The sequence below is a fragment of the Oxyura jamaicensis genome, chromosome 4 (genome assembly GCF_011077185.1).
Source record: "Oxyura jamaicensis isolate SHBP4307 breed ruddy duck chromosome 4, BPBGC_Ojam_1.0, whole genome shotgun sequence".
Lineage (NCBI taxonomy): Eukaryota > Metazoa > Chordata > Aves > Anseriformes > Anatidae > Oxyura > Oxyura jamaicensis.
In genome coordinates this window covers 69,304,710-69,317,687 of record NC_048896.1, presented here as the reverse complement: position 1 = coordinate 69,317,687, position 12,978 = coordinate 69,304,710, and the positions used below count along the sequence as shown (strand labels likewise).

Genomic DNA, 12,978 nt, shown 5'->3' with positions numbered 1-12,978 from the left:
ACAACAGATACTCCTGCAGAAACTTGAAGCAGAAGTACAAAATAGCAACACTTAAGATTGAAAAAAAGGTAATTAATACATATACACTGATTTGCAAGTCAGAATTAACAGCATTTAGATGAGGTGCTATTTCTGAACCATGCACCTTGGCAAGCATGCTGTTTCATTGAAGAAAAATGAGAAAGCACAAAAATCGGGAAGAGAGAAAACGCAAAGAAGTAGCAAACCCAAAGGTGCAGCTGAGAGCAGCTCTTGGATACCAAACACCTAACAAACACACTTTACAACAAGGGCATGGCTGGCTGGAAGTTCTACAAATAGGCCACAGCACAAAGTCCTCTGGAGGGCCCCAGCTGGTGAAGTACAGCCTAGCCTGTACAAGCAGATGCATCTGGCACCTGTGCCCGATGCTGGGAGTGCTTCAATGCAGCAGTCGATGTTTATCACTTGACCTGGGACCCTGCACGCAGCTCTACATTCACTCACTGCCTCAGGCATGGCAGACCAAATGGAAAGGAGCAGTGTCACCCCACTGCAACCTCTACTAGTTAAAGAAAAACACAAAACTGGAATTAGGTAATTGAAACATTCAGGTGAAATAGAGAATATGCTTATTCATTTGAACTGGCTGCTCTCAGTCAGTCGTGTTATTTTTTGATAGAGCTCTAGCATACTAATCATTTCTCTCAGTAATTACCATTAATGTGTTAGCTTTCCAAAAGCCCAATCTGCCTATAAATGCATATAGTACAATTTCATCATCTACTGGGCAAATTTAACTACTCAGTTCTATACTGTTCCTTCCATGTAACAGCAGTTTATGGACTTCTCAACTAAAGGATAAAGAAAATAATCTTTAAGTTATCTCTACCCAACAGAAAACAACATACTGGAGAAATACATTGGTTTTAATACAAGTTATGAGCTTTTTCCCTTTACTTCCCACTTTCCTGTTTTTCCTGCTGCTTCTTTCATAAATAAATGTAAACATCAAAAACCTTAGAGCAAGAACATGTCAGCTCAGAAGCCCCTACATGGGAGGGGGATATGCTTAAAGAAACCTTTCGTAACTTGGCTGAAGAGCAAGAAGACACCTTTTGAGTGAACAGCTGAGACCACGAACACCACTTCCCAAATCACATGTATTCTACAGTAACACTTAAAAATTAAGAAGACGTATTGACATGGAAAAAGGCCCTTGTGAGATTTCCTTGCTTGAAGGGCAACTAGAGTGTACTCCGTGCTGTCATACAAAGAATGCTATTTCCTCAAAAAGGAAGGCCTTTCCAAAGTAGTCCTTTACTAAGATGAAATAGTTGAAATTATTTTCTCTCAGTCTGGATCCACATAATGGATCCAGAAGGAACATACATAAACCTAGCACTCAGATTAAGCAGCATTCTGTTATTTAAGAGCTCAAAAGAGAAGAAATGAGAAGTGTGGAAGTCCACAAATCACGGCATAGAACAGCTAACAGAAGTACAGCCAACAGAAACTGCCAACAGCCACCAGAAGTATCGTGATTTACTGAAGGATGTCATGTCATACCAACATCTTCCATTTATGATTCACATTTTCATTAGGAACAAGGAGAAAAGTCACCTTAGAAGGGATAAGAGACATGTTAGATCATTTATTAACTGAAGCTTTTGCATTTCAATCACTTTTTCCCTTTTCAACTCAAACGTAAAGAATTGTTTAATAAAACCTTCAAGCTACTGCATCTGTAACTTAAATCTGAATTGCTGAAGTCACTAGCATGGAATCTCTATATGCAACTGCTGACTTTGTCCTGCTGGTAAATACTTTTTTGACCTTAAACATACTTCTTAAGAGTTTGGGGGGGAGGTCTGGATTTTTTAGCACAGTAATCGATTTTCATGTGCTTTAAAGGATAATAGTTTTATACTTAAAGGAAAATGGTTGGTTCTTAATATATGACTGGGATTTTATACGCTGTCCAGACTTTCAAGACTCCACTTTGAACTGCAGGTAGATAATACATATAAATAGATAGTGATTTCACTGGTATGATGTCTTCACATCTGATGCACATGTAAGGAATTTGCAGCATGAATCAAAAAGAAACATGGTAAACCCTTTTCACACATTGCTTGCAAAACTTGTGGACTGTTTAGACAGATTTAAAAAAAAAAAAAAAAAAAAAAAAAAAAACACTTATTTCCACCAAATCAGAGAACTGTTTTACAGTAGCATATTATTTTCACAAGGAGTTTCTTCTCCAAGTCTTGTTGAATTCAGCACTTCACAGTTTCCCTTAATAAGTTATTGCAGGATCTTATGAAGACTTGTTTTTCTTGCTGTATTAGGTTTTCCCTCATTCTCCCCATACAATCACCCTTCTCTTCATCTCCCACAAGTTAAAAATTTGACTTTGTCCCTATTCCAACTATCTGAGTGAAAAAGTTTTCCCTTCCCAGCCTGAAGTTACATTTGCCACATTTACACAACTCCCCTTTTAACTGTATTATCTTTAGAATAATTCTTCACAATAATGTTTCAAATACACTATATTGAGGTGTAAATATATTTAAAATAAAAAAGAGAAACCCCTTCAATTCAATTACTTCTGCCTTGCCAGTTTGAATATTTGTGATCTGCAGGACAGAAAGACAAAAAAAAAAGAACAAGAAAAAAACCAAACACCACGATTACTAACATTCATCTCCTAAATCGCTGCTGGCTCATTCTCATTGTATTTTGGCTTCCTGCCTATCAATCGGTATTGGGAGAGAAGGGTCGTTCCCTCTTGGTTTGACAAGCTGAACTGTCTCATCAAGGACTGACTTGCACGAGGACCACCACAAGTGAATACACAGTACAACTATACAGGTGCAAGGATACAATCTCCTTTCTCAAGCAGTGAGACATTACATTGATTCAGCTGCCATATAAAACCCTCTATTAACATACTTAAGCCTCAGAAAACCTTTTGAGTGCTTCAGGTCTAGAAAACAACATATCGTAAAATCAGAGCAAAGTATTACTGGCTATATCTTTGCACTGAAAATGATGCAGAGATAATCTATGATGGCATACAAAAATTGTAAACACTGCTCACAGTATCTCAGAGGAAAACAAATACATTGCCTCCTCATGAAAGCTACATGAGTACCTGTTAGGTATGAAGAAACAGCCCTTCGAGGCATACTTTTGAATTGTTCTGACACCCACTTTGAAAGAAGCAGTTAAGTTACAATTACTACATTGCCCTTTGGAAGCATGTAAAGAGTTTGGTAAGGAACAAACAAGCATACACTGGAGGAAGTGAGGAACAGGCTGAAAAATATACTGGGTGTGCAGCCAAGTAAACAATAAAAATCAGGTCTTTTAAAAAAGATTTGCTGTATAATTCTGGACTTCATTTCAGCTCATTATTGACTTTGTCTTAAGCAAGCATTACTTAAACATTTACCGAGTGGTCAGAATTATGGAGCAGTTTGTATTGGTTTATAAGCAGTAATAAGAAAAAAAAATATGTTAAGTGCAGTGATGATACCTCTGGAGAGATACTTCATTTCCATTTATCTAAAATATTCAAGAGCTCATTTCCCACATATCAATACATTTAAAACATACGGGTTATCCAGAAAATGACTGTCACTTGTGGCGATGGCAAGACATCTAGTGCTGCCCCCACTACTCACCAAAGAAGCCCCCGATGAGCTGATTCACCTCAACAATTCACCCCAATACCATCATACCCCCCAAATGCCAGGTTGTTTTCTGTCTTTGTCAGATGAATCAGCTTAGGAAAAGGCCGTGCTGGAGAGGAGATAGGGATGGGCTGGCTGCACAGCTGGGAGCAAGATGGCCCCTCTCACAGGCAGCAAGCTATTAAGTCAGCCTGATCTGCTTGTAAAGCTACACTCATGAAAAAATAAAACAAAATCCTCTTCCCCTACCTTCTGCTGCAAAGGGCAGCAAGAGTAGACTCCAGAGGCACTTGAGAAAGGTTTCTTATTACTTATGGAAAATATACATAGAATTTCCTGGGGCATTACTCAAGGAAAACAATACTATCTAGCGTGATAAGAAAACAGGAGAGAGGATTAGAGATTTTTATGTAAATAGCATTCTAGATCCCAAAGAGTATTATGGAACATAATGTAAACACAAAGCAAACACAGGTTGAAGGGAGGAGAGGGAAAAAAAGCAGCACTTGTGTTTAGTTGCCTACTAACCACTCCAGCCTTCCATAACTGTAATTCAGAACCTGGATCTCCAAACTGACTTTTATTGCAGATAGATGCTGGGCCTCCCAGTCATCCTCTGCTGTACACGGCTGATCAGAGAAGCACCATGGAGCTGACAATGCCCTGCAGAGCTGCTGGTGTTACAGGGATGCAGTGCTCAGAGGCAGGTCGTGTCTATCCAGCCCCTGCTGCCAGCCCTCTGAAGAAACTACAGCTCTATTACTCATTTCTTTCCCACCAAACACACTGTTGTCAGCTTACATTCGACTCCCTAGTGGAGATATTTGAAGGGAAACAGGATTAATGCTTGCAAGAGGAGATAAGTCTTACATACACGGAAATAATGTGGACACTGTGAGCAGTGAGAACACTTGCTCACTGATAAGTTTTAGAAGCTCTTAGGTGGTTACTGCAGGTTTGACTTGTAGGACTCACCATCACACCTGTTCCACAGCATTAGCTGCCCTGCCCTACAACACAGCTGAAGCACAGCTCTGCCAAAAGTACACATTTCACAAGCTTAGGTACAGCTGCCATTTGTACAGAACAGTTATGGTATTCGCCTCTAACACTGCAAACAACAAGGACAATATGAAATCACTTACAGATGTATGTCTGCATGCATACATGCCTGTACATATATTTTTGTAATCATCAGTATGAAAATACTTTCTCTGAATCTTCCAGCTCATCTTTTTGTTTCCTTTTGATTGCAGTTTTTTTGCAGGGTATTGTAACAGAAAGCTTTAAAATAGAGAACACGTCAACTCTTAAGAGTTGCAACAAATTTAAAATCACTGCCTATTCTTTTATACACATTTACCACATGTTGTGATATGTAAAATCATACGCAAATACTTCAGCAAGTGAGATGTGTTTTTCTAGTGTTCTAATAATCCAACAAATCTAAATAGACAGCTGTGAAAGATTTCTAAAAAGCACTTGAAAGTATTCTGATGGATATTATGTATTTTAAAAGGCATATCCCAGAGCACACACTTCTGAAGTCTTATTTTCTGCTATAAAACAATGTACAAAGCAATTCAGTGCACATTTTGGAAAGCAATACAGATAAATATGTCTTAATCCTGAAAAGAAAACTTTATCTCTTGAATTCCATACAAAATATTTAGATCTGATACAAACAACCCCAACTGAGTGGTATTATCAAAAATAGTGCTTTTATGTTTCAGGTGCTGACATTAGTAGTTTTTTGGCTTTAAGGACCTTCTATAATACTTTTTAAATGGTTGTTAGATTCAAAATTTCACCTAAATTCTTATTAATACAAGAACTTTCCTAAACACCAGTAATAACGAACAGGATAAAAAAATAAAAACTTCCAAATTCAAACCTATTTACTGTACAAACAACCTCAGCTTTAAAAACCTGTCAAGCTTCTAAACAGCTTCATTACACTAAGTTCTGTGGTGCATTAACACCACATCTGCTGACAGTAAGCAAATAAATATTTACTTTTTTTTTTTTTTAATAATTCTATTGTTTTATTACCTGTTTCGTCGACACCTGCCTCCTGCAGTACACCCAACTGGTAAACACAGTAGTTCTTTTGCTCTGTTCCAGAAGAGCAGTTCATTCCATTACCAAGATACAAAAATAGAAATAAGCAGATAATTTAAAGAGGATTCAGCTACTATCTGCTATTGTAAAAGCATGATCCCAGAACAGACTAAGTCTGCATTTTGTGCATGTTGACATCATGCTATTAAGCGACATCCATCAGGCACTAGTGACTTGTGGAAATTCTTCCTAGTAATCGACATTTGACAAATATTTAATGAGTGAGAAAAGAATTCATCTTTAACAGTAGGATAAGCGCATTCTCCGTCTATTACCCTCATTTGCTCAACTATAAAATGTTGAGCAAGGTTAGATGATTAGATGAAGGTATCTGTTTTGACTACAAGCTTCAGCCTATAGTATTTTCTTTTAGCTTGCACAAAGACAATTCTATTTGTCTTACATTATAGCTCTGAAATTGTAACATTTGAAATAAAGCATTACTTTAAAGTATGAGTTATAAAGAATAGTACAGTACAGCATAAAAGCAAATTTGCTGAGATATGCCTATGGAGATATTTAAGCTGTGCTCCTCAGTGATAGCCAACTATAAACTTCACGGCTGTGTAGCATTCAAAGTTAAATGAAGACACAAACCAGGCTAAAAGAGCGTAAGTTTTTGATCAGTTTTCAAACAAAGGCTTAACAGTCTTTACGGATCTTATTCTGCACAACCTTCGATAGCATGCACCATTACGACTTGTTCCAGTTTGGAAGAAAAACTGTTCCTGTCTACCATAAAATTGTCCATGCTCTCTCCAAATGCCACTGTTAAGCACCTGACACAGATGAATAAAAATAATGAAAAAACAGCAATCAGAAAGGCTAAGAAGAGTCTCTGTAAGGAAGCCTCTTTCTCACTCCTCACCAAATTAGTTCCATAGTTAAGGCTACAAATTCACCACTCAATGAGATGGGTGTCACCATCTCTCATCTTTGCAGTTAGATGCATAAAGGTGTATTTCAGACCGTGCTAACTCATGAAAAGAGCCATCCCATAGTAACGGGTAGAAACTGCATCTGATTGCCAACAGCATCCAAGACCATGAAGTCTCAAGACCCTACCCTTTTATCCAAAGGCCAAAACCAAGAGAAACAGGTTTTCCAGTGCCACACGTCTGAACTGTCTGAAAAAGTAACATTAACTCATTCTAATTCTTTTTATTAGCACATTACACTGTAGTATTTAGACACTAGATTTATTTTCCCCTGCCTTTTAATACAAGCAAAACAGCCATTGCTCTTCCACCCCCCAGTCACGGGCATGCACAAATAAGGAGCACATTAGAAATCCGGTAAAAATGCTTTAAAAGAAGTCATTAACATGATAGTGGGTCATTTATAAGGGAGCTCTAAACCTGAAAAACACCATTATCATAGTGACTCTGATAAAAGGTCTCATTAAGAAATTTTAGCAAAGCAATCATAACCCGAAGAGAGTTTAGTAATTACTTTTTATCAGATTGATGACATGGATACATACTGTAATGAGGATGTAAATCACGCATCTCCTCGTCTTCATCGATTGTTTGTCCCAGTGAAAGCAGACTGACACGTCTCATCTTCAGCAGCCTTGGCGAGCTTTCACGGACCGTACTTCCAACATCCAGCACCACATCTCCAGAAACAACAGTGGGAACAATTTTTTTCAGAAATTCCATTTTTCCCTGCCTTCTGTACACTCAGCATTGACTAAGCGCGGCAGTTGAGCTGCGCGTTACAGAACGGTGCTCCCACAGTAACTTCCTTGAACGCAGAGGTGGACTCCGCGCACTACTTCTCCCAGTGATGTCATGTTGAACCTGGGTGGTGCCAGCACCAGCACGTCAGCTGCCAGCTGCTCAGAGGCAGATTTTAAAGACGTCTAACTGTACAGACTGATAAGAAAACCAAACAACAACAAGCTAGTGTATTAACTGACGTACATTAAATTCTTTGCTTTATTAAACACCCTTTTAATGCAGCAACAATTTTAAGCACTAATAAAATGCACAGTGTATTTTCAAATTTGTATCTGACGGAGTTCAATAGCTCTTAATTTTCATGAAGTGCACAGAGGGTGTTCATCTGCATTTGAAAGATAACACTTATCATTACAAAAAGTCTATGCACCAGCTTTATAAACAGTGTCTAGCAGCACCACAATTTAAACCATTCGCATTCTCTCATGGTGTTAACTACGAGCTTCTAAGTTACCAACACCTATTAAACTTATTAAATTATCAACTTTCCAGGGCCTCTGATGCTACATTTACCACTTAAAATACTCAAACTGCCTTCCAGAAAACACAAAGTACAAAAACAAGCCGTCTCATTTTGTCCAAACTTTCACTTTAAACCATATGGATAAGTAGCCCTAGGGATAACTGAGCTTTTTGTTTTCATTTGGGAGAAAGTTTAAACATTGTTCTATATTTAGTTTAGAGAAGCCATTATGAAAGATGCCTTGCATTTAGAGCGGAAAACTCAGGGAAATAAAGTATAGAAAAACGTGCTGAAAAGCATACCTTAACATTTTCTAGATTTGGGAATATGTATGATTGAAAGTACTATTTTATTTACCAGACTTAGAGGTCCAAACACACTACTAAATAATATTCCCATCTCATTTTCACTGAAGATTATAGACTCAGACAAAATCTGCAGATACTCGTTCTGAATGAGTATCGGTGGTAGCCTGAACACTTCTGCTAGTTTTGTGAAAGCAGCTCAGTATCCAAGACGTTTTTGAATGCATTCAACAGTTACCTGACTTAAGAGTAATGCACACCACACTACTATATATTCCTTAAAAGAAACTATTTAATCTCAAATTCACCACTGTATCTAGCTCTTTTTAGAAGGAAGCAAAAATATTTTTAAACTTATTAAATGTAGATAGAATAATCTGTTACAGGTCAGAGTTCCAGTAGTTTGATGCTCACAAGGGACTGCTCAACTGGATTGAGCTGTCAATCCTATACTATCACACTACGTGTTAAACCTAGTTAATATCACAACTTGAGAAATCTGGTATAAGTTTATTGAAATTGCCACGTAAGACACTTGTCAAATTCAGTTGCAGAATTAAAATGGGTGCTATCTTAGCATTCAAATTTGCATTAAAATCCCCAAATATTCAGGTTAGTCTAAATTTCCCTTGTAAATGAATATAGAAATCTATGAGGCCTGACCTTATCATAAAAGATACATTGCTAGAATGATTTCCTGCAGAGAAAGATCTGAAGATTAAGCAAAGAATTGTCCTTATAATCATTTCATTCATGTTTTTTTTTTCTATTAATAAAAAATGCTACAAAGAATATATTTTCAGTGTTTTATGTTTTCAGAAAAAGTAATAAGGTATCACAAAGATAATTTATTACAAAAGACTGAGTCACTAAAAACTCAAGCAATCATTTTATTCATAATAGCATTGTTTCCTATAGATTTTTTATTTTACTTCTGAAGTCTTGCCACAAACCTATTCTGCAGTTTCTAGCATTTGGGAAAAAGAGAAATTCAGATGCTTTTATCAGACTGAGAACGCTTCCTCCTGCCAAACTACAGCTTACAAAGGAAAGGGCAGTACCTAGCCTAAATGCCCTCAGAAAGGTTCAAACTAGAAACCAAAGTGCTCCCAGCTACACTTTGCAGGGTTTGTTACACATGTGGACAGGACGTGGGACAGAAAGTGCTTAGTGCATCACTTCTGTTAAATGCACAGTTCTACATGTTCCTACACGCAGCATGACATTTGTGAATTGGCCCTAAATAAAATTAAAGATTGAAATTACATTTCACCTCCAGCAAGCAGAACAGCCTTCTAAATAATGGTATTTCAACACAAACAAATAAGAATCACCAGCCACACATACTATCATATTTGCAGATTTAACTTGATAAACTAATAATCTTATGTAACACATAGTCAAAAGCTTGTGGCTTTTTCTTCAGGATAGTTTTTGTGTAACTGTTAAGAATCAGAGAATCATTTGGGTTGGAAAAGACATCTAAGATACAGTCCAACCACTAACCTAGCACTGCTAAGTCTACCACTAAAACACATCTCTACGCACCACATCTACACATCTTCCAAATAGCAGGGACAGTGACTCAGCCACTTCCCCAGGCAGCCTGTTCCAGTGCCTCACAACACTTTCAGTGAAGAAATTTTTCCTCATATCCACCCTAAACCTCCCCTGGCACAACCTAATGCCATTTCCTCTTGTACTATCACTTGGTGCTTGAGAGAAGAAAGCAACTCCCACCCTGCTACAACCTTCTTTGAGGTAGTTGTAGAGAGCAATAAGGTTACCCTGAGCCTCCTTTTCTCTAGCCTAAACCACCTCAGTTCCTTCAGCATCAAGACCTGTTCTCCAGAACATTCACCAACTTCCTTGCTTTTCTTTGAACACACTCCAGCACCTCATTGCCCTTCTTGTAGTGAGGGGCCCAGAACTGCAGATCGCATTCAAGGCAAGGGCTCACCAGAGCCAAGTACAAAGGGATGATCACCTCCCTGGTCCTGCTCTCTCTGATACAAGCCAGGATACCGTTAGCCTTCTTGGCCACTTGAGCACACTGCTGGCTCACGTTCACCCAGCTATCAACCAATACCTCCCATTCCCTTTCTGCTGGGCGTCTTTCCAGCCACTCTTCCCCCAGCCTGTAGCATTGCATGGGGTTGTTGTGCCCCAAGTGGTTGTTGTGCTCCAAGTGCAGGACCTGGGGCTTGGCCTTGTTGAACCTCATACAGTTGGCCTTGGCCCAGGGGTATCACCTAGCCAGACCCCTCTGCAGAGCCTTCCTACCCTCAAGCAGATCACGCTCAGAACCAACTTGGCATCGTTTGCAAACTTACTGAGGGTGCACTCAACCCCCTCATCCAGATCATCGACAAAGAAAGAGAACTGGCCCTAGTACTGAGCCCTCGGGGATGCCACTTGTGACGAACCTCCAACAGGATTTAACTCCATTCACCACAACTCTTTAGGCCTGGCCACCCAGACAGTTTTTTACCCAGCAAAGCATACACCCATCCAAACCATAAGCAGCCAGTTGCTCCGGAGGAAAAGGACACTGAGAAGATTTCTATGGAAAAGTTAGAACAATGCATACATGGCTATATGTGGACAGTAGTTAACTCCAGGACTTCAGTATTTCATTACATTCTATGAAAGTAGCCTTTTATAAATAATAAAAAAAAAAAAAAAAAAAAAAACCTTAAGTTTCTGGCTATGTTAGTCCACATGCACTCCTCAATCCCATTCTCATGTGCTCTTGTCAACTTTCTTAAACACTGCACTGTACAACTGTGCTTTTTATACAATTCAAGCTGCAAACTTTGCAGACAACTCACTGAACTGTCACGGAAGACGTATGATAATTCTTATAATTGCCATAACCAAATTTATCTTTAAACAGAAGAGGGCAAAAAAGCATTGCTTGATAATTTTAAAGACTTATCCTGGAACCTCAGGATACTAGAACAATAGGATACTCACACTTTTATAGAATTATTATTTGCAGTACTGCAAGTCCTTTGATGTCTGTCTACATGTATTGCATTCAGAAAGACTGTGGTCTTGCATCCATAGGTCTGGTGAGGTCATTCAAGCTTGACCTCTGGCAATTTCAAATAACTCGTGGTATAACAAGAGAAAAGGTAACATCTGAGCTTCACAGCCTTCACTAACAAGAATTCACATCAGCACAGTTTTATATTAGAAAGGAACAAGAACAGATCATGAAACATGCAAAAATACTGGACTAAGGGAGTAATGAGTGATTAGAGCAAAAAAAACACTGCTCAGAGCACTGTCCATCTGGATTAGACATTTCAAAAGACAAATGATAAAAATGTTTGACGGGTGTGTGGGATGCAGGGGAGGACACAGCAGGGATCCAGGACTTCTGTTGAAACAGGTGAACCTACTGATGTGGGAATGTCCTAATGAGAAATACTGAAAAAACAGAACACAATCAATGGAAGATCGATATAGCAGTAGACTACTTGTCAGTGTCTTGAGTGCACATGTTGAGAATATTTCTAGAATTAGCAATAACTATAGTGAAAAATAGCTTAACTTAAACTTGAGACAGCTATGAAGTAGAAAACATACTAGAAAGTACAATTTTAGAAGACAGCCTAGATGTCTTAGAGCCCACCATAAATACACTGCTGTTCATTTGATGAGTATCTTCACTAGCAAACGCACACTACAGACCTTTCATTTTGCAATACAGTGCTTCTAAAGCTTTCCTACCCAGCTACAGCAAACCCATCCCAGCCCCACCTGCTGTCACATGGAGGACAAAAGATTTCCATTATATCTGACACACAAACTGACAGGAAAGGTCCTTAGCTTTTGGCAGGAAGGAAAAAAAGAGGTGATGTCCTTTTGCCTCAACAGGATTACTGCACAGACAGAGTGTAACAAGACTCTGGCCTTAGCTGCAGAACGAAGTACAACACAAATTACCAAATCTGGAGGTAGATCAGTGTTGTCAGTACATTAGATGAAGACTATTTAGGCTTAGGGAGCAGCATTGTTTTCTTATGTAGGGATAAGCAGCAGTAAGGGACTTATATTGGGGGGAAGGAAAAAAAAGTTTCTTGATGGGAATGAGACTAAACTTGGAATCAGCTCACAATGGCATAACGCAACACAACAGCTCCTGCTTTATGATGGGAAAAAAAGCCTGCTTCTCTGAAAAATCTTTGAAAAAGCCTTGCTTGAAAAAGCAGGGCAGCACTGCTCCATCCTCCCCCTGCCAGCCTCAGCAGCAGACTAGCTTTAGTTCCACAGTTGTGTGGGGGGTTTGTGGGGGACCAGCTGCTGGCCTCCTTTCACTGCCTGCTGGTTTCACAGCATGCTCAGCTTTCAGCAGAAATCAAGCCTGGGTGGGCTTGGTGGTGTGGCAGTAATATGGTTGCCAAAACTCTTTGCCATAACTATAGTGCAAAAATGGTTGAATAGTACAACTGGAATAGCAGAGGAGATAACTGGAGGGGTTTCTGTGCCAGCAAGCTGACAACATGCACAGCAAATATTCCAGCATTGAAATAGGATCTTCCACTTAAGAGAATTTGCTCTAGTAGCACACAGATGGGGTTGGAGCATCTCCTGGTGGCAAATAGCCCTTATGGTATCCTAGCTCCTCAGCAACGTAAATATCTTGGTGTAACACCCCCCCC

The 12,978-nt window shown here is 39.0% G+C and overlaps 1 protein-coding gene across 4 annotated transcripts in view; it reads right to left on the bottom strand.

Moving 5' to 3' along the window:
* FRYL (FRY like transcription coactivator) overlaps positions 1-12,978 on the bottom strand; it is a 174,695-nt gene that overhangs the window by 130,603 nt on the left and 31,114 nt on the right. The window contains exon 1 of one of the 4 annotated variants that reach the window (XM_035324901.1): positions 7,282-7,444. The exons of the other annotated variants lie outside the window; for them this stretch is intronic. Within the exon in view, the coding sequence (XP_035180792.1) occupies positions 7,282-7,360 (79 nt within the window). The 5' untranslated portion in view covers positions 7,361-7,444. Of the gene's footprint in view, positions 1-7,281; positions 7,445-12,978 lie in introns of those variants that run through there. 4 annotated transcript variants of the gene reach the window in all.